The sequence below is a fragment of the Typopeltis vanoorti genome, chromosome 22 (assembly GCF_054136105.1).
Source record: "Typopeltis vanoorti isolate ZY-2024b chromosome 22, IOZ_Tvanoo_1.0, whole genome shotgun sequence".
In the NCBI taxonomy this organism is placed as follows: domain Eukaryota; kingdom Metazoa; phylum Arthropoda; class Arachnida; order Uropygi; family Thelyphonidae; genus Typopeltis; species Typopeltis vanoorti.
Genome location: NC_143570.1, coordinates 36,652,282 through 36,675,474, shown reverse-complemented (window position 1 = coordinate 36,675,474; position 23,193 = coordinate 36,652,282). Strand labels below are relative to the sequence as shown.

Here is a 23,193-nt window from a genome sequence, read left to right as displayed (position 1 = left end):
TGATTCTTCGCTAAAATCTCCATGGAAACAAAAAAAAAAGTGGCACATAAACAAAATAAAATAAATACATCAAATAAAATAATAAAGGATTTAACAGGTATTCATTATTTGTGCAAGCACCCTGACTCGCTATAGAGAACTGACATTACACAGTCACTACCAGTCTGTGACATCTAAACATGCTCAGATATGGAAGTATCTGCGTTGGCATCCCATCTAGGATGCCAACTATATGAAGACGCTGATAACCAGTGTCTGACAGAGGTAGCAGTTTCCTTAGGAAACTCGGGTTTTTATTCATTCTATAACACAAGGGAGAAACTGGCATAAGAACATACGCAATTAGCAAACATAATACAGTGGCCTTATAGCCTTATGGTCCAGATAATGTTTTCAATAGACTTGTACATTGTTGGACACTGAGTGAATTCTCAGTGCACATCAGAGAATGTATTATATTACTTGAAGGTTATAAAAGATCTATTTTATAAAAATAAGAAATCGAATAAAATACATGTCAGATATCATTGTTTGTGCCAGCACATCCCTGACTGAAAATACTGAATTCCGTATCTTTGTGCCACATGTAAATCCGGAACAATAAAGCACCCTTATCACTCCCTCCCTTCCCCTCCCCAGCACCCACTGTGCCGTCAGTGGTGTTGACATAACCCATGTTTTCGGTTTCTGTGCAAACCTCTTAGAGAAAATCCCGTCACGGTATAATAATGTGTTTTAGCAATGAGCCGTCATCGGTGTCCATAAGTCTTTATTTCCAGAACACCATCGCCACAGGGTCGAGCAATGAAAATCAATCACATCCAATTTATCTCCGTCCTGATTTCATAAAGATGTCGCTTCTGGCAGTGCCAGCCATTAACTATCGAAGATAGTAGCGGTAAGCTAGCAGATGGCCGTACCTCAGTCACAGATGCGAACGCTTGAAGAGAAAGAATGCCATATGTCCCCAGCAGTAGCATGCTGAGAGCTAGTCGAGTCACTTGTGGATATTTTGCTGAAGCACTTTTATTTCTCTTTGCTGATTATATATGTAGGAATAACTTCAAGAATGAAAATAATATATTGGTTACAGAGTTACTTAACATATTAATTCATTTTACCAAAACATTAAACCTAAAGTTTTATACACAATGTCTTATATATACACAAATGAACAAAACATTGTCAGTATTATTTATTTATGTATTTATTTTGAGAGAATTCAAAACCGCGCGATCGAGAAGTGAAGTTATATTTCTTACCAGTAGATGGCAGCACCAAGAATAAGTGGATGTTGCTCTGAAACTAATAGTTTTGTAAATTATAATTACGTTGCCAGACATTTTTTTGTTAATGTTGTGTCTTTATGTCTACTCCATTAATAGAAGAAACTAAAAGCCATTAGGGATTTATATTCTTCTTTTCCAATATTTACATTCGTTATTGCACACATCAGGACCTCATTTATAATGTTGCGATACATTTAACTTTTTTTTCTTTCCAATTAGTGCGAAATCACTTTATTTTCCTTAGTTTTATTTCGCAAAAATAACCCAGAAAGATGTTAAGCAAATATCTGAACAAATATCTAGTCAAAACAATTTTTTAATCATTGTAGTTAACCAGTATATGTGTGCGTCCTCAATCTAATGATTGGTAGGGTAGCAATGCTGCTTTACTACGAAATTATTTATTATAGAACAAGGTAGTTTTAGCGTTGTCTTCCTTGTCCAATAGTATTGTATGTCTGCAGATATGTAGGTTTGCTAAGCCGGTTTGCCTGTTTTGAGAGACGAAAATATTTTCCATCTCCGTATGAAGTCAGCGAACTCACTGATTGCAAAGCCCTTATAAAGGTTCTTCGTCTCATGGAGACGGGATTCGAACCCAGGCCTTTCCAACTAAAGGGATTCGTCGAAACCGACTGAATGAGGGAGAGTCAAGTAGTACGAGCATGCGTTTTAAAGTAGAAGCCAGAACCAGAGTATTATAAGCGCAGATCGAAGACAGTTCTAATTTCTTGCTTTAAGCATTGTGCTTGTCAAACGTCTGTTATCTGGGAATAATGGATTGTCGATTGAAAGAAGACTGAACTCTAATTTAAGTTGAATTTCACTGTAAACAAGAAAAACAAACCAAACGAGGTTTCTTTCTTTATTTTAAATGCACAAAGAGATCAGAAGAGCATTTAAATGTCAAAGTTCACCGTATACATTATTTCGTTTAATGATGTTGATGATTAAAGTAAGAGAATGGAAGTTTGACAATAAAGTGCACCGAAAACATCATTTAATATGATCAGACGCATTAAAACGATTGCCTTTCGCGAAAGAACCGAAGATGCTTCATGCACTTCGAGGGAACGTGTCAGTTGTACAGGTAGCCGACTGGAGGAAAGCAACACGGCAAATCAAGTGGATAGATGCATGATAAGTTTAATTTTCGAGCATTCTTCTTCCAAGATCTTCATGATTCATTACTTCATAATAATAGTAGTCTTGGTGTATTTTCATATGCCAAGATCGTGTTTCATAATTACTTTCGCATTCCACAAGGAAAACTTAATTTGGTGCGTGTTATTTGACATGAGTTGGGCCTACATAAACTACAAAATGCAATTTATGTCGGCCCAAATATCACTAAACTATTTTCATATAATAAAAAGGCCTTTAGTCTTTATTAATTCTGAACGTGTCAATTTTTATCTCAATCCTATCTAAGAAAAAAACTGCAGCATACAAGAGTACCTTGAGTAAGCTAAGAGTAAGATAATCCAGTTTCCTACTTCGCAAAGAGAGACAGCAAAGAAACTTTTTCAGTTCACTTCAGACCTCCAATACGCAGTAGTCGTGGTGGTATTGAATGTGGGTTTGAATGCAAGGTGTTTGCTTCATTCGTTGTCTTCTGAAAACATCGGTCCTGAAAACTCTCTAAAATTTTATTCGTGTCTTCGAAAATTGCTACTAGCAGTTAAGGACTTGCATCAGTGAACATAAATAGCCCCAAAGTAATAAACAATACATCAGAGTAACTAAGAGTGGACTGTAATACTACAGGCACGAATATAGAAGCTCGTATGATGATAAACGGTGATTTGGTTTGTGCCTTCTACGTTGAGTTACTGGAGATTCCACGCAGCTATCTCCATTAAGTGTAATGCTATTATTAAGCGAATATGAACACCTGTACTGGAAGGGAGGACTCCTGCCTAATAATAGTCACCGAATAGAGAAATACCTAGAATTACAAGCGATTCAACATATATGCAAAGTACGAAGCCTTTGCATCCGTTGCTAAGGTGTTCTGTCATTGTAGACATCGAATAATATGGTGCAGTATGAAGATTGGCATATTTAAAGGTGAATACCTGTCTAATGAACGGAACAAAACACAATTATTGGTACATATTTGGCTAGTACGAGTCGTAAAAGTTTATCAGTCTTATACAGTACAATACTGTGCATTGTTGAACGTGAGAGTTCTGCAGTTTAATTATTACTTATCACTTCTAATAAAAAAATCAGAAGCCTCCGTGGCTCTGTCGGTATCGATGATACCATTTGGTTGTGATGTAAACAACCTTTATGGTGCCAATTCAACTAACTGACGTCCGTCAATTAGCTATTCTCACACGAAACTTGACAGGTTCCGCTCCGCGAACTGGGGATATTTCGTTCGGCTAAACAGACAGACTAGCCAAAGAACATGCGCAAAGATATGATGCAATGGCCTTTTAGTCTTAACTGCTTCGACCCCGATTGCACACAACCAATCTATCAAAAGCCATGTAGGAATGAATAATTAATAATGTTTTTAATAACGGATAATGTTGATTTCGAATTTTTATACTTTTACAGAAATAGTGCAAACACACTCACCTCCCATGGCTATGAACTTGATGAACACGATGGGCACCCAACAGAAAAAGTCTGTTCCTACAATAAAAGCAAAACGCTTAGCGATTGTCCTGTCATGGAGTTGCTGCGTACATCGAAGTCCTATTTTCGAATGCGTGATCGTGAAAAACATTCGAATGTAAGCGAACACTATAAAAGCAAAGGCAGCCATGTTGACACCGCAAAACAGAAACGTGGAATATTCCCAAGCTTGAGCGTACGGATCGTGGATATGTAGAGGCAAACACACTCCATTGTTACCGTAGAACTCGTCGCCATAGTAACTGATATTCAACACGGGCAACAGAGAAAACAAGATGGCCGCCGTCCAAACTAGGAACATGCAGGTGATGGCAAAACGAATGGTTCGCTGCTTAAGAGTGAGGGGATGAAGAATCGACGTGTAGCGATCGATGGTGATCACGGTAAGTGTCAAAACTGACGACTCGCTACTCAAAGTACTGAGAAACCCGCAGAAATTGCATTGCCAGCTGTGTCTCCAACCGCTTTCGTGTTTGATGTATTCCCCTCGGAATGCAGTGTCGTAAGAGGCGATGATGATGAGATACACCCCCATCAGTAGGTCAGCCAGGGACAGGTTCTTGATGTAGAACGAATGCACTTCGTTTGGTTCGGTCAACAAGATCCGACCGATGAGGACGAAGATGTTGCCTAGACAAGCGACGACGGCAACGATCCACACACTCACTCGTAGCACCACACTGTCCAGCAGGTGAGCGATACTGCTGATTCCGTCTCCTCGGGGTTTACACACACGCACGTGGAGCGCGTACGAACACATTCGGAACTCATCAAAATATCTGAAATAAATAAGACAAAAACTTTGGAAGGTTTTGTTGTGTATTAACTCCGACTAATACGTATTCAGGTTAGTAAAAATTCCATTAATAAATCACGTTTCTTGACAAACGCGTTTAAAAAGAACTAGCCTACTCACATGTATTGTAATGAGGTAATGTTATCGAAAATGCCACGCTGTAACTTCCGGAATGCGTTGTTCCGTAGATCGCTACAAAATAATAGCACTAACTAAAATACGCATTTTTTACTAATTTGAATGTATTTCAAATTTTAAATTCATTAAATCGATATTTACAAATAAACATCATAACTGCAGTATGTTAAATTTTATTCATTATAAGTAGCTGTTAAAATATTCTCTTAATACTATAATATTTATCTTTTATAATATCCAATTGGTACATACATTTAATTAGAATGACAGTTTTGTTTACAAATGTAATTATAGTCATATTTCTAAACTATTTTATAATAACTTAGACTATTTCATAATAGTCTTTAAAAAAAATAAAGGATACAACAATGACAAAAATGCTTACAAATACAACAATGAAACTCACACTTCGAAATCCAAAATCAATATACAGTATATAAATATACTTTTTAATTTTCGCAAGTTCCCAGAGGGAAAATTTATAAAGGAATTTGTAACAGTAGACTTAAATCCGTTTAAAAAATATATCATAATTTCTAGAGACAATATCAATTTTTTGTTTCAAATAAAATATTACAGAAAATAATGAGAAAAAGAAGCTAAAGAATTTATTGTCTCCTGATAGGTCGGTTTTCAAATACTCAAGAGTTTTGCAGTCAAATAAACATCAAAAATCAGCCACCGAATTAGAAACCTTTATACAGAAGGATGTAAACGTCACTTACGCAGCGTATGTGCAAAATACTTGGTCACGTGCGTCACCGCGTTTTCTAGGCAACTACGTAAGAATACTGCTGGCCAGTGATCAATAGTGTCGATCACAATGAATAAAACAAAAAAGGCTCTTTCGGAGTTCGATAAAGGGTTTATTGTGGGAATTCGTTTGGTTGAAGCCACGATTTTGAAAACAGCAGAGCTGATTGGTTTCTCAAAAGGTGAGATATCCCAGGTGTTTAATCAGTGGAAAAACAACCTTCGCTGCTTGTTGTCTGCCTGCACGTAACCGTGGTCTTAACCACGCAACCGGCCAGGACGTATATATACGTCCAAGTTCCCATGGATGCGAAGTGCATATTAAAATTGTAATGCCATTGATATTACATTGAAATATATGATGGATACGAAGCGTATGAGGATGCGTATTTGATCTTTAATGGCCGGTAAGGTGGTTTTAAGACAGTTAGTCTGTCAGCAACGAGATCGCCGTCGTCTGAGAAGGCTTGAGCGGAGAAACAGAACTTCCTGCTTGCCGCAATTGACCGAAGCTTTGAATGAAGGCTATTCCCGACACATATTCAGTTTTTTAATTCTTTTAGTTTTTTTTTTTAATTTAACATTACGGCCGCTGAATTTCTAATTCAGCGGCCGTAACGTGTATATCAGTTGCAAAAGCAATAGATCTCCTGAAAAGTATATCTGATGAAAAGTATTTCAATGAAAAAAAAAGGGACCTGGGAAATAAAAAAAAAAAAATACATTCATACAAACGTAGTTGTAAAATTATAAAGATTCTATTGAGGAGCTGCTTTTAAAGTAAAATGTTTTAGCAAGTTGCAGCTTCCTTTCCATTTCATCATCTAAAACAAAGAACAAAGAAAAAATAAAAGAGACAAAATAGAAATGTAAACAGTGAATTTACAGTGAACAGTAAGCAGTCGAATTCAAGCGTAGACGAGAAATGATTCATTGTTTAGATAAGAGAATTGATTGGAGAGAGAGAGAGAGAGAGAGAGAGAGAGAGAGAGAGAGAGAGAGGGACCAGAATCGTTTGAAGTTTGTATTACGCCAAATGAACAAAGGCAATGGAATGTTAAAATGAACAAAGGCAATCTACTGTTAATATAAATGACATGAGTTTCATCATAACGTCGTTCGATAGCTTTTTTGCGCTTCTTTTAAAAGTCAGTTAATGGAAGTTGGGCACAATTTCCGTATGAACATATGAAATACGTAAATACTCACAGAGATTCCAAACTTGGAAGATAATGTAAGGCGGAGTTGTCGATTCTTCGTATTCGATTGCCTTCAAGATCTCTGAAATCGAAATAAAAAAAATAGTTTGAATTGATCGTATTGTGTCTTAAAGATTAACAGTTTATTAATATTTCATTTGAACAATCAAGTAACAATGGGTGTATTGAAAGAACGAAGTAATAAAGGATTTGTGTGCGTTCGATCCGATCAACAGTTTGCGAGAGTGATCTCTCTGAAACCTACGTGGGTAGAGGGCAGCACTTATTGTCTTGCGGTTGTCTACAGGGCATAGTCCACAAACCATAATCTTTTTGCCAAAAATTTCAAATATATTTCAGTAAATTTTGAAAACTATGAAAGGATTCGTATGTGTCATCTGTAATGGAGTTTAAGTTGTTTGCAACCTTGAAAAATATTCATTAATGTTTAATTTTAATTTAATTATTTCAAAAATTCAAATCGTCATCAAGAGAAAAACTATGCAAGTACTTAAAAGCACCCGTTTTAGAGAAAGTTGTTTCTCAATATAGATTAAGAAGGAAACAAGAACTCGGAAGATAACAAGAAAACGCAAGGAGTATCAAGATTCTCATTATCTAACAAGTACGCGAGGGTAAAGAAATGAATACTTTCTGAGTTCACTAAAATATAAATAAAGGTTTCCTGTAAGTTAATTTTAGTATTTTTTACCATTAAGTGTAATATTGCTCGTTCCAAATCGACATGGAAAATATAAAATAAAAAAACAAACTCCAAATATCAGTGAATTATCAATTATCGACATTTATTTTTGCATATATTGATGCGTATCGTATTTGCTGATTTCAAACACTAATTTAAATGGATAAGAACAATTATGTCAATTAATTCAGGTTATTTCTGCTTCTTTTATCTATTTTTAAATCAACTATTATCTGTTATATCAATCACATACATCTGTTATTACAATGCGCATGCGTCTGATTTGGTGAAGGAGTGGCACACATACTTACAATTTCACCAACGAGGTCAAATTTCCAAAACTGTTAAACTTCAGATAATCGAGTTTATTTTTCGAAAAGGATCTGGAAAAAAAAATCATTGATAGAATGCTAATTATTTTAATGTTAACTGATGACTAATTTATTTGCATTTATTTACATGCACAGATTATTCATCGCATATGAAACAAATTGCACGTATCTTATTAAACTTGATAGAATTTCGTGCATAAATTCACCCGAAACGTAGTCGTGTGTGTTTAATAAGATTTAATACGCATGCGTATTAATTATTTCGGTACTAATAACAACGTATAGGAGAATTATGCAACTAAACTCTGTTGATAATGGAATTATCGAACTAACATAACGTAAGACTTCGTGAATAATTCCAACAGAAACGCAGTAATCACCGTGCTTTGTCCATTTCGCAACTGTAACTAATCCTCCCATCCTGTCAACAACAGACAATAAACGATCATGCGAACAAAGTGTAGAATTGGAGCAAATGAGTCAACAAAGAGAAGCACGAAAAGCAGAGGAAACAATCACTCCGTGGCAGTAGTTGTGTTTGTATCGCAGACAACCTTGGAAAGTTTCCTTGCAGACTGTTGGAATGAGCTAAAAACGGATGGATGCGGCACTAGACGCTAAAACACTTTGAGAAGGACATCAGTGGGATTTTATACTCAAGAATCAATTATAAGAGGTGTCCTGGCAAGTGATGACGCGACCATTCTTAGCGTGTGAGCTTTGTTAGTGTGGTTCTGTTGCCATGACAACAGACTCTCTTGAAATACCAATTATATGTTATTAGATAAAAAAAAGAGGATTATTAGATGGAGCTAATCCAAACAAAAATGTATTTGTCAATCACATTTTTCACTAAGAGTTCCCAATTAAAGTGTAGCGACGATTTTGTTTTTATTATCTATCTGTAAAGAAGGACAGTGTTTAACAAGATGCGGATGCGTGTTTGTTATTTGTTGAAACCTGAAGGTGTATTTTCCTTGCTGAAAGAGAACCAGTCGTATTCATTGCTAAAAGCAGCGGCTTCGATTGGAATGTGATGGATTGTGAACATACTCGCCCATAAGTGGGTCATCAGCCATCGACAGGAAAGAATGCGTCACATGACTGTGCACTACCAAGAGCTGAGCAAGGACAACTTCCTGTCTGCGAACCTTGTCCAGATTGGATTTCCAGTGTTTGATTAGTGGGATAATTTGTTTGTGCTCTGTTCGTGTCGTGGTATTCACTATTGGGTAGGACACTTGTTTAATCTGTAAGAAGGTTGATAAGCTACCAGGTTACTTTTTCGGCCGTTGATGACAACCAGTTATTACTCGCTTTTGACCTCAGCGTCACACACAAAAAAGTTAATTAAACAAATAATTTTTTTGAATTATAGCCGAGATAGTTAATTTCATGAGATGTCTATCAAATGCGTTTATTTTGAGGTCGCCTTACGTGTTTTTCGGTAAAACAAACAAGCAAGGATGTCTACTACTTGTGTTTATCTACTATGTTGCCTATCCTAACAGTCGAGATTTTTTTACTGACAAGGAGGTCAGAAAATAAAAACTGATGACGTAGAAGAGTTGGCTTTTAAGTTCCAAATCTAAGAATGTGTTCTTCATGCTAACAACTTTTCTTAACTTACGAGCTCGTATCTATTTAAAAATCTTGATTATCGCAGTAAATGAAACAATTGATTGGCTGGAAATTGATACGGTGAGTCAGATATTTGAAATAATTCAAAAACTAGTCACACGTTATATTCAAAACGAGTTACTATTTAGCAAATATTGAAAGAATTAAAACAAATACTTACAAACTGCGAAGGCTATGGAGTCCTTCAAAGGCCGTAAAATTCACGTCCATTAATATGTTTCTTGAGAATGATCTGTATAATTAAAAAACATCAAATCACTTAATGAATAATCTCAAACAATCAATATTCTTGATATATTAATTCGGGATCGAAACCGCATCTGTGAAACTTCATGTTACTAACGCTAAGTCCAAGAAGGAAGCGAAATGTACACACACAAAATGGCAGGTAAACGTATCTCCATGGAAACGAATATTAATTCAGCAGACTGAGCATTAAGTATGAGAAACGTGGAGAGCCACAAATATCCTGCTAACCACACGGAAGAGATAAATCTTGACGAACTAAATCACTGACCGTACGTCACTCAGCGCCACTTAGCATAACATAACTCAATTGGGGTGTTTACATTCGCTAACTTTATCAGGTAGTGGAGATCTGTGAGCAAAGATGGGCTGGGGAAATAACTTTTCGTCACTATGTGAAATTAAAAGGGGGAAAAAATGGCAGTTTTTCTATTCACAAGACCGTGAGTTGAAGGTTCGCTTCAAACCAAGATAAATAATTCAAACTCGTGTTTTAACTACATTTTTAAATGAAAATTGTTGAAATCGACTGATCGGATTTAACACGCACTTTCTTTTTTCAAAACAAATTCCAATTAGATGACTTCACCTTTACGCTGAGCTAAATGTTTATGTAAAAATTTCACAATCAACTCTACGCTAAACTAAACTAGCAGCTAATAATAAAAACTATTTTATAAGAAAAATGACGATGATGATCTAAAAAGCTATTATAAGATATACGTACAAGAATTCCAGCTGTTCCAGATTGCGAAATACTCTAGATGGAATAGTAGAGATCTGGTTACCATCTAGCCACCTAAAACGATACAAAATAAATAACTTTAAAGGTAAATAACCACATACGTACCCAGCAAATAAGCATATAAAACGCATTCGGTAATTTTTCATAAGTCGCGAGCAGCTCTGTAATATTCGATCGACTGTTCATGTATTACCAAGTGAGTATACACAAACTCCATTACATCCGCCCACAGAAATCTCAGGATTTTTGTTACTCAGACACTTCATATTGCCAACCAAAATGCTCAAGTGATCCTTCCAAGAAAGTCACAAAGAACATAATACTCAAAGATAATTCAGTACTGTGAGTTTCTTTTTATTTATTGATTTCTGTTTTGCGAAACTAGTTCCACAGCTTCAAGTTACGGTCTTTTGAAGCAACTTGAAACGCGTCTCAAATATCGCTTTTAGTTCGACAAAAAAATCGAACTAAAAGGAAAAATGGTATAAATGAGAGTATTTGAAATGATCAAATAGAAATTCTTCGAAATAAAGTTGTGAGGATTATTCAGTTTTTTGAAATTTGAGAGGCGTGCATTTTTTTATTTCTTTTTTCAGTTTTTGAAAATATAGCGTGATTTCCATCATGCTCTTTCTGTCCTTATGTAATGAAATAGAATTCGACTCCATGCTTTTCTTTATTTAATATCAAAAATATTTTTTTTACTAACAAGCAATTTAATTCTAGAACTCTGATCACGGATATACAGCCACTTAAGATATTAGTAGCTAAAGTGTAACGAAAAATATTGATTCGTTTGCTGTTCACCCAGAAAAGGTGTTTTCGTTTAAACTGCTACTATTGACCCAATCCTACGGTTTAACCATCAACACTCTCGATGTGTTTTCCTGTTCTTAGCTTTAAGTCGCTGTCTATAAAGGAGCCCTTGTACAATCTAACTACCTCTCCACCCTCCGAATGCATTTTACGACTTCAGCAACAGTATACATTCCCGGATGAGATTAATGCCTGAGCCGTATTAGACAGCAGGAAGTTTTAGTGGCGCGCTGTCACCATTTACTGTGAAATATATTCTGTTGACATTGTTACGACAATCGTCGTTTACTCAGAGCAAAAGTACATGTATCACTTCTCTTTGGATATCTAGAATAAGCAAAGTAATTCGATGATAATTGTTTGAAGAACTAAAGGGGGTTTTGTTTTTAGTCGCGTTTTTGGAAAGGGATCGGATTATCAGTTTTGCTGCACAAAATAAAGTACTTTGTTTAACAGTTTACTGAACGATGTAAGAAATTCAAAAGTAAACAAATAAAGCACAAGTTAATATTTAGTCAAGATTATTTGTGTTAACAATGCATGTAAGCAAAAAGTAAATAAATAAAGCATTACATAAATATTTACCAGCGATTATTGACATGAATAATATATGTATTTCTAGGATTGACTGTTAGATCTTGAAACTATTTTCATTTCATCTTGTTTCTACGTTTCATTGTTCGAACCTGAGCCATTTTCATTCATTTCTAGGATTCATTGTTCAATCCTGAAGCCAATTCACTCCTACTTCTAAGTTTCATTGTCGAATCCTAAAGCCAATCTCCTTCACATTTTCACATTTCATTGTTGAATCTAAAGATGCTTTTATTTCTAGGATTCATTGTTGAATCCTGAAGTCATGTCATCGTATCTTACGGTTCATTATTGGATTTTATAGTCACTTTAAAAATCTTATTGACCTCTTACGTGAATGGGTTAAATTTTACAAACTTTGTTGTGCCTTATATGACAATTTTAAAATTTTCGTAAAACTTAAACAGCAGAAAATTAGAAAGTTTGGATTTGCAAGTCAATAACTCATATCGGTTGAAGGGTATTTATCATCTTTTCGCTATTTCCAGCAATGTCCAGAAAGATGGAGCGAAAATCCCAATTAGACACGCTAACAAGTGTACGGTCAGCTGACAATAACTCTGTTACCAGGGGAACAATGAGATTTAGCTTGTAACACAATTACAGCGGTAATTGGTCCGCCGCCTCTTTCAAGTAATCACCATAGAGACAGCATGATGCTCCATTTGGAGAACAGACAAAGGTGTTTACAAAGATTTCAATTAGAATGTGGATTATAATTCGCTTGGCTTCTTCACTTCGAGCTAATGTGCGGTTGGTTTCCTTACATTTAATCAAAGTGTTTTCACAGCACTGATGAATGGAATATTTCAGTCTTTGCTTCTGAGTTTTGTCCTTATTCACACACTGCGCATTTAAGAAAACTATCTTAGTTTCTGTTTAAGAAACCAGAAATGAGAATACATTTTAATAAAAACCGATAACTTTAATAATAAAACACACACAACAGACAACTGATATTAAATTAAGTATGTTTGTTTTTCTTTTAATGTTTAGATAAGATGCGTGAAAGAAAGACGGTACTCACAAGGATCTTAAGGCCTCCAGGGTATCAAACAGTCCGATGGGAAGAGAACGAAGTTGGCAATCTCGGAGATCGCTAAAAAAAAGAAGATTAATTAGGGTGAATGTTATTAAATGGAAGGAGATACACTGCTTTTGGTGTCTCTCTCTCTCTCTCTCTCTCATTCTCTCTCTCTCTCTCTCTCTCTCTCTCTCTGAAAAATTCTTTTTAGTGAATTAACATGAAAAAATCATTTACTAAGTACTTACAGCTCTTCGAGGTTGTAAAGTCCTTTAAACGAATCTCGAGAGAGAACAGAAATTCGATTGTGGGATAGCATACTGGAATAAAAACAGGCGATCTTGTATTAGAACATACACAACGGTGTATTCGCTACTAATCTGGAAAGTAGTTAATTATAAAGTGAAATTGCGTGATTAAGAAAAGAAAAAAACTCACAGAAGTCGTAGAGCTGAATTGGAAGCGAATGTTCCATCCAAAATGATGGAGATCTGATTGCCGCTCAGGTAACTAAATAAATAAATAAAAATATATTCCTTAGAATCTGAATATAATTTTTAATGATTTAATTAATATAATGAAGGAATATAATTAAAAGATGCTGTTCTCGAATGATATTCTCGTAATGTCTCTCATTATATATCAATTTTTCATTAGTCAGATGGCCGAGTTGAGTCTGTACCGACATCGGTGGGCAGACAGAGAACTCAGCGAGTTATTGAAAATCGACAGATATGTACCGCCAATCTCGTGTCAAAAAATACTGTATTTATGGTCAGCTTCTGAGTTCACTATCGAGGTGTCCTTAGTAAACCAAGTAAGGATTTTCACTGGTTTAAACTGTTACTTAATACAGAGCCGTTGATTCCGAATTCTGGCGTTTTGCATTTTACACCATCAGCAAATTTGCGAGATAACAATGGATTTTGTTTAAAAATACTCAAAACATCTTTTATCTGAAATTTCCCACGCAAAGTTAGTGAAGCATTAATCGCAAACGTGTCACTAAGAGAATGCAGAGTTCATGTTGCGTAACACCTGATGTCGTGCTTTCATCGGAAGACTAGATACTTGCTTTACTATGCAAGTTCAAGTCAGTTGTGCGCTTAACAGTTACAATTCATTTAAAGTCGTCAAATAATTTTGATATAAGTACAGAACAAAGGCACATAGTGACAAAAGAATTACTCGATGGCCTACTGGAGATAATCGCCAACCGCGAACATCTGACAAAGGAGTGGAATGTATTAAGAATGTGTGTAGTATTTCGTCTACAAAATTAAACTAAGAGACGGAAAACGTCATCTAAAATAACCCAAATTTGCAAATCCATGCTAAATGAAATTGATGGCATAAATGTCACATAAACCTGGTCATATTCGCGCCTGAAGCAGCCTTTTACATTAATGATTATAAGTTTGTTTTTTGCGAGGTGAAAAACCTAAATTTCGGGTGAGGCTTTCACCTTCTTGCAAGGCGGACAAATCCACATTCAGTTTAAAAAGCAATTATAAAGCATTTTCTCGTCCTAGACGGGATTTGAACCGGTCTTTTCAACTGAAGGCCATTGCCGTTTTGCTGGACAGAGGAGGCATATATAGAGATGTTAAAATAGTTTGTTTTCCTCACAGCTGAAGACAACGAAAGAGACGTGTTTTTCAGACAAGAGAGGGGCTTCGCCTCGTTCTCAGTCATAGGGTTTTCTGTGCATCAGGGAGTAGCTTAGTCATTATCAACAATTCCTTTTGGTCGATTAGGTTCGACTTCTGTCGAGGATGGTATTAACCTATATAAAGACTTTCAATATGAAGGTGAGTTACTGAGGTTTCCCCTCCCAGGAAATCGTGTTTCACTGCACACGAAACTGGTAAGAAAAACACGCGGAATTTTATTAGACATAATACAGTGGCAGCACAGCCTAGAATACTTCTGCCCAAACAACAATAGCACCCTCAGTAAATGCTAGTTTCCAAATAAATAATTTGGAAGAATCCGATAAATAACCCTTACGAAAGACAACGACACATCATTGATTGGTAAGCATGCTCAAATCTTGGGACTTTGACAAATGTAGTCACATGCAGTTTGAATACGAGAGGGAAGTTGAAGTCTTCAGAAGTTCGGGAGTGGTTTTTAGATCTCTCGTACACAAGACTTTTAAAATGTCTTCATAGAAAGAAGTGAACGAGATTAAACTTTGTACTTCGCATGAAACAAGACCATCATGACTTATTCGCTACTTACGGCCATTAGCATTCAAAATATTTACGTTCCATCATGCTGAAATGTGAAGATGCCCATCTTGCGTAATCTACATTCTCATGCTAATGGTGAACAGGTCCATCCACAGATAATTCAGACAGTGTCTGAATTATCTGTGGATGGACGATTTTCACTGTGGATGAGATTTTCACGGATAATTCAGACAGTGTCTGAATTATCCGTGAAAATCTCATGAAGTTGCTCTGTTAGACAGTCCAGGAAAGCCATTGCTGTGAATGCTACAGCATACGCTTAAGATGCATATCTTAAAACCGTTGTTCCACGTATTGTTTGTGTTGAAGTGAAAATTTGATTTTTCTCAATACGTCCGTCTGTAAACAAAACACTGCTGGAGAAATCAAAATGTACTTTAGACACTGTTTTCTGGTTTTTGAAGAGATCAAGCCGACAGATATAATTAATGGTTAGTTTCCTGTTCGGAAGGAAGAAATTAACTATTCACCGTAAAACATATTAACAATAATACAACTAAAGAAACCAAAAATGAAGACAGAAATAACTAAACGCTTCGCCTAATATACCTAACCAGTAATTATTATTAAATTATTATAAACCTTTTTCATTGTGTATATCAAGCAAATACGAAGATGAGAATCACAAATTATGCTGTTGCTAGTACGATTATTTTCGCTGTACAGCCTTCCATTCAGAGCTGATCGAATCACTACATGATCCATTGGAAATATGAGCATTTAAACAAGTTTCACAGTTTCTTAGACACGGAGAAATCAATATGAAGTACTGCTTTTCAATTACTGAAAGATTTCGAAGTTAGATCACACAAGGAAGTGTATTACATCCAGTTCTTCACCGAACGAGAGCACGTTGATGTTGAGGCGCTCCTCCAGCAGGAAAAATAAGACAGCAGGTGGGAGGAAAGAGGATGTAGGAGTGAGAGGTTTCACACCATTGTGGCACGTGGATCAAAGCATTTCTCTAGAATTTTAGACGCCAAGCGACACTCGTCAGATCTATTATTACCGAGTGACAAGCAAAGAATAGGCTTTTTCTATTGCTCGGTCTTTTTTTTTTTTTACTACTTCAAGACCGCTTGATTTTCATCTTACTTTCAGAAGAAGCAATCTTCGCTTCTTTGAAAGTATGAATGAAAGAAAAATAATTCTTTCACAATGCTTCTTAAGAGTTTTGCTGTTGAACTTCAAAGGAAAAGGAAATGAAATATTTTCTTTTGCGAAGTTAGTTTTCGTAGCTGCCTACATCCAAAGCAGAATCCTGTGACTTAAACCAGCATTCGATTCTTCTTATGTTTGTACAATCGGTCGACCGCTTCCGCCAATCTTCCTTCACTTCCTATACTAGCGGCACTTAATTAATGAGTAGCGCTAATTGACTCTGGTACTAATGTACTACGATACATTCTGCAACTTCTCAACTTCCCTATTTGATATATTAAGAAAATAAGATATTTTAGATTAACGTAGAGATGGCTAATATCACGAGGTGCCCTTGCATTATGTTTATTGGCTGCCTGACTTTTAATCTAAGTGAGTGTCTTTTTTAAAAGCGGAGAAACGAAAGATTCCTAGACGATAATCTTTCTGTGTTCATATGAAACTGGATAAGTCAACCTCGCTTAAGGCAAGGCAGCATCCTGTTAGCAGTGCCATAAACGTCAAGACAAGCTTCACGTGACTGTATGTAGCCCATCTAACATTAAAATAAGGAGAAATAAAAGAATTAGGGAAGATAACTGTTTTGGAAAAACAGATCTTTGAAGGAGAATCATTCAGTTACATTCGTTTTTATATAATAAGGGACAAAGAAAAAATCACAGTAACTCACAGACTGTATGACGAAGTTTTATGCAATTAGGTGGAAAAGTAGTATAATATGAGATGTGAGATGTGTAAAAGAAACACCCACATAAATTGCAAATGAATAGTTTAATTCAGTAACAAATGACCACATGAAGACAACGGTTCAAAACAGGAAGTCAAAATGAGATTGTCAAAGTGCCTCAATAAGGACTGTGTTCGTCCCTCACAACAATGTCCCGGGCAGTTTATAATGGTCTCTTGGAGCTCTGTTTGCTCGCGCAAAACTCTCATAACTTCCCCTCAAGATTTTGGGGAGGGGAGTCGAGAAAAGAAACACGTCTATGTACAGCATCCTAGATATGCTCAACAGGATTAAGGTCAAAAGACCTGGCTGGCTGGCCAGTTCATACATACGATAGTCTCTTCTTGAGATATTGGTCTACCAGCTTCGCTCGATGAAGGCGAGCATTATTATTTTAAAATTATTTCAAAATTAAAAGAAATGTCTCTTCTATCGGTCCCAGATACGCATGAGCATAGAGTGTCCGGAACCTTTGCAGTATTAAGTTGAAGCATTAATGATTCCGGTAGAAAACACAATGCGTCCATCCAACGAGATGCTTCTCGAAACCATCACGCTACCCTCTACGGATTCTAGCAGAATGATGTGTATCTGATCTCTGTAGATCAGAGCACGCCTGTCATCACTCTGTAGAGAATCGGGATTCGATTGTAAACACTATGTACCTCCATTGGTGGTGGTGGGTCCAGTTGACGTGGAGCCTAGCCCATTTCAAACGTTTTTTCCTGTGGTGTGGAAATAGAGGCACGCAGAGTGAAAGCAGATACCAATATTCCGACACGAGGTCAGAACTTAGCTGATTCGGGGTGGCACTCCTATTTCTGTTAGCAGATAATCGGAGATATTGGTGTTCGCTGTGGTTGTGTATCTTCGGGATGCTGTTTATGATTTTTGGAATTGGTTACACACTCTGTGAACTACAGAACGACTCACATGTCACCATCTGGCTATCTCTCTTGACTTTGGCCGACCTATACTCTTACGATGGCTCGCCACCTGAATTCATTGGTTAAATGCTGTCTTGTCCAAGAATTTTGCTTTCACGGAATGTCTTGTTCTCACTCCAGACAAGAAACGGAAACCCACTCCAAAACTTCCGCTTTTATGACGTGGCTCATTTGCATATACCGGCGAAAGCGTCACTCAAAAGGACTCAGCGTTACTTTTTATAATGTACCTGACTTTCACAGTTTTTCCCCCTTTTCCCTCCGTGTTATCGCTATTTTTTTCTTTGTTCTTAATTTATTGAGACCAGCGTACAATTACAGCCGAAGCCGTTAATGGTATGTGGTACCAGCATCGAGCGGTTGCTGCGTTCCACATAATCCCATAAACGTTCAATGGGATTAAAATCGGGAGAATTACACAGCCAGGATAGCACACGGAATGCTTCGATAGACTCATCGAACCGTGCTTATAAAATGCGAACTTTGTCAAGTCTTGCTGGAAGAATCCACATTCATCGGGCCACAATGTCGCCACATAGAACAATACCTGGTCTCTCTCCCACAGAGATAGTTGTTCGTGTCAGAAATTTCATTAAAAATCGAAACGCAACCAAATAACAATAACTGATTATATAACAGATACAAATGGATCCAACTTGTCATGTATTCAACAAATTTAAGAATATAAAGCGCATTATGAAATTATTACGTATAATATACAAACGTAGTTGAGGGAATCGAACTAAATAAATACTTACAGATTTGTCAAATTAGGTAAATTTCGAAAAGCATCAGTATTGAGGAAGTTTACCTCGGAGGATGTCAGTATTCTGCAGAATATATAAAAAAAAAATTGCTCAGGAATGCCGTGAACTGGAAGAGTAACAGCTTTTAACAACATTAAATATCAAACAAACAATATCGCGTTATCTCCCAGTCAAACCATAGCATCAAACTACTTTACATGGATATATTAAAGATTTCAATATTTATAAGGAGAGAAAAGACAACAGCGAACTGCAGCTTTATTATTTCGAAAGAGATTACTTTTGTAATGAGATTTTGTTAAAAAAACAAACTTTTATTTCTTATGTTAAGGTTCCTGTCTGAATTTAAGAAGCATGGTATTTTATTCTCTTTCATTAAAGACTAAAAAAAGCAACAATATAAAATAGATGCCCTCAAACTTTCTTGTCTTCGTTATTCCAGCTTATAACAATCATTCTTAAAAAAAAAGTTGAAAAATTAAAAAAAAAAGTGTCGAATGTTATCTAAAGTGTTGGCTTTAAAGCTTAATATTGGCCTTCTTTAATATGATTTTCGAAACTTTTAGCACTTGTATTAAAATAAAAAAAAGCCACTAGAATTTGCACGGAATTACCGCTAAAATTCGAAGTTGCTCCAAATTTTTTTGGATGAAGTAGTCTTATAAATCTACAAAGTGATAAGCTGTGATAAAGAAAATACCACGTTTCCCAGGCAACTCTCTAAAATATAGGTCCATATTCTACATTAATTGTTTACTAAAAATATCTTTATTAAATTATGTGTTAATGCACAACAAACGAATAATAAGTGCATACTGGTGGCGCCATCTGATAGCGATAAAAGGTTAAAATAGCACAATAAGCGATACGATCATGGCTATCGCTTTTTTTTTTTTTTTTTGTATATGAATTGCATAAGCTGCTGTTTTCAAGTGAAGCACTTCTTAGAAAATGACGAAACTTTGTTGATGAGTCCGCTACCAAGAAAAACGAAGATGTGCTTCTAATCTACTGGGAACTGTGGGAGAGGGCCGTGTGTGCGCTGGGGTGGGGTGGGGTGGGGTGGGGGAGAAAGATAAAGAAGAGGAGAGAGTTCTTAAGGCTTGTGTAATATGTACTTTTAAAGCATGTTTTTTTCTGTAAATTTCTGTGGATACTTTAATAGAGATCATTTAAGGTCATATTACTCTACGCGCATGACAAGAAGACGCATAGGGTAAAAGTGCGAAGATTATACTCACAATATCTGAAGATTTTCCAAAATAGGGAACGTTGCTTCTGTAATGATGTGGATCCTGTTACTTGAGAGATCCCTAGATAAAGATCGTGAAAAAACGAGTGAAAAATATGAGCACAGTCAGGAGATTAAAATACGTGATGATATATTATATAAAATGGATGAGCGTTTAGCAATTTTTTAGAACAGAGCATTTTCTAGAGAGTATCGGAAGGTTTGGAAGAAATAAAGTTGTATTGAAGCAGTCCATTTATTCTCTACAGTAAGCCAGCAATGTGATGTCAAGCCTACTCACAGCAATCAGTATTCGTTGATGACACTTCCTATTTTGAACTTAACCAAATGAGATCTGATTCTTCCAAATGTTATGAGATTTGTGATTATGTTATACGGTATCCATGGAAACGGACATCAAAAAGGAGGAGGAAATAAATGTCTTAGCTATTGTAAACAGTTGTAACGCAGAAATGTCAAGTCGAATCGCTGTAATCAGGTCGGTGAATGAGAACTACGAACATAAAAAAGAGTACGGTAGAAAACAGACAGGAATAAACTAAAGATAAATTCCGCTTCTCGATATACGGGCTCCTGTTTCTAGTAAACAAGAATCTTGTTTTAAAAAACAAACTTAAAAACATTGGTCTAATTTGGCTCGAGTTTCACTTGTTGACAAAAAATTAACTAAGCAAAAAAGAAAGATTTCCAAGTATATATTAAAATATTGAATTTTCTTCATCAGCAAGTTGCACCTGATTTCGAAATGTATTTTAGATATTAACAGAAAAACGTAAGTTATTATTATGAGAGTACTCAAGAGAATAGCAAACGATTCTAGCATTTTTAATATTTATGTTGTGGGTCTGCAAACGTACTCATTAGAATGTCAAGAATGTTTCAAAAATATTTACTTTTTTATTCTTACTTCAATGATTTCGGATTAAGTATTCGTGAATAAACTGTTCTTGAATAAGAGATTTGTTATTACGGAATGGTTAATTATTAAAACTGAAAACAGGCGTTCGTAAGTTATAAAGAATTAAAAGACTACGAAAACAAACAATTAAGGCAATTAAATTGACAAGAATTGTACACATAAAAAAGGACGGTTACTGGACAATTAGTTTCGATCCGTAACCAATCACAGAATAGCTGGTCCAGATTAATAATGATTTTAATTGGCATTTCGGATTGTTGTTGCAAAATACGGTTGTTACCAAAACCAATTCGTATGTTTATGTTACGGCTAATGTCCCGTCATTATCTAGTGATCAACAGTTTTTTTTTTTTTTTTTAATTTACTAAGTATTATTTAACAACCATTTTTCTTAACCGAAACATAAAAAAAAACAAAGCCTGCAACCTAAAAATAACGCAAAAAATGTACGCCGAAGTCCAGCCATCAAGATACTTACAATTCTCTGACATTTGAAGGCAAATTTTGAGGTGGTGCTTCTAGGCCACTTCGCTCGCAAAACAGGCGAACACTGGAACAGACACATTCAGCGGGAACTTTCCATAATTCTGAAGAAAAAAACAATCAATTTTCAATTCAAGTGCTTTACATAATGAAGGCTTGCTATTTTATGCAAATAACAATTCACAAATTGTATAAACCAATTCGACTTGAATTACATTATATCTCTATACAGCAAAATAGTTTATCTGGTGAGACAGCCGTAGCGTCAAGTTTCCGTAGCAACCACTTCTGCTCCAGCACGCAAAAAAATTACCTTATTTCAAGTAATTTACTTGTGTACGTAATTATTTAAAAAGTCACTGTATCATTGTTAACATCGTACACTAAAATTAAGTACTTACAACCTTTACTGCGGGTGGACTAAAGGATACTTTTTACATGAACAATTATATATATATATATATATATAGAGAGAGAGAGAGAGAGAGAGAGAGAGAGTATTTTTTACATTATCCGGAAACCCCGCTATAGAGGCCAAACAAGGAACTTTCCAGGCATCCAATAAGTGGGACGGTGGTCTCACACCGGGCGATAAAATTCATCTCTTACCTAAAACATCCACTCACAGCGGATCGGATTCGAACTCGCAGTTTGTTGGTTCGAGAGCGAATAAGCTAACCACTCTGAACAAGGCCGGCAGTTATTTAATAAAATTACGTTCTTTGTGATATGTTTCGGGAAAGCTGGAGTTAAATCCATGTTCTTTCGGAGGATTGCATGTTGCGTTTTGATCCGGTTTTATAAAAAGGCAAAATTAATATGTGTTAAGAATGGTTCTTCATTTTCCAATAATAATAAAGAAAAAAATTGGGGTGATCAGCCCACGCCGACTGGAAAAATATCGTTATGTGAAATTAAAGTGATAAATCGTGCTGTGTAAATATAGTTGTTTCGAACCCAGCTCTTTTGTTTAATTGTATAAAACCGTAAAAGAATCTCAGTCTGTAGGAATGGCCTTCGTTAAGAAAGTCGCGGGTTAGATTGAATCTCATCTAGAATGCAAGAAACATTATAAGGACTTTTCAAGTGAAGATGAGTTAGCTATTCTCATGAGGAGGTGGATTTGGGGTAATCTCAGGGTTTTTTGGTCCACAAAAAAAAACGGATAAATGGGTCACATTCCATACGCTTTGACAGATATAGCACAGTTTAGATAGAATTAACCACCATATTAACAGTAGCATTAATTCATCACCATGATCATTTATTCATGCATAAATAGGGAATTCCATACACAAATATTCACGGAGCAAAAAAAAAAAAAAAAAATCATGAACGTGAGCCAGGTTGGCTTGTTTCTGCCAAATAGTAAATGTCATGAGCCTCATCTTCAAAAAGAAGTTTGCTTCTGTATTGCCAAAACGGTTTTCTCGGTCTTCCTCTTGCTCTGTGTCCATTAAGATGCCTGTAAAGAGCACGAACGCTGAACGTAGATGAAGGTGGATGTCTAAGCTTGTGTCCCAACTATCTCAGTTAATTTTGGCTTGGCCTTCTTAATTTTTCTTCATTGCTGGCTTTCTTCAAGAATGACAGTATTAGGAATGTGATCTTTGCCACATATATCCTAGGATTATTCGAAGATATGTTGTCCCAAGGCCATTGATGATATAAACTGCTCGTTGAGTAATGATGTTTCATGTCTGGACACAACATGCAAATATGGCTTGACTGGCGGTTTTGTACAGACGAATTTTGGT

General features: G+C 36.0%; 1 protein-coding gene across 2 annotated transcripts in view; it reads right to left on the bottom strand.

Moving 5' to 3' along the window:
• The window catches only part of LOC150094312 (uncharacterized), an 88,072-nt gene that overhangs the window by 7,917 nt on the left and 56,962 nt on the right, over window positions 1–23,193 (bottom strand). For both annotated transcript variants that reach the window (XM_090411935.1, XM_090411936.1), the window contains exons 5-16: window positions 21,432–21,540; window positions 20,024–20,095; window positions 18,774–18,845; window positions 13,364–13,435; window positions 13,174–13,245; window positions 12,929–13,000; window positions 10,474–10,545; window positions 9,661–9,732; window positions 7,839–7,910; window positions 6,835–6,906; window positions 4,855–4,926; window positions 3,879–4,717 (exon numbers count right to left, since the gene is read on the bottom strand). In XM_090411935.1, coding sequence (XP_090268061.1) covers window positions 3,879–4,717; window positions 4,855–4,926; window positions 6,835–6,906; window positions 7,839–7,910; window positions 9,661–9,732; window positions 10,474–10,545; window positions 12,929–13,000; window positions 13,174–13,245; window positions 13,364–13,435; window positions 18,774–18,845; window positions 20,024–20,095; window positions 21,432–21,540 — 1,668 coding nt within the window. The remainder of the gene's footprint in view (window positions 1–3,878; window positions 4,718–4,854; window positions 4,927–6,834; window positions 6,907–7,838; window positions 7,911–9,660; window positions 9,733–10,473; window positions 10,546–12,928; window positions 13,001–13,173; window positions 13,246–13,363; window positions 13,436–18,773; window positions 18,846–20,023; window positions 20,096–21,431; window positions 21,541–23,193) is intronic.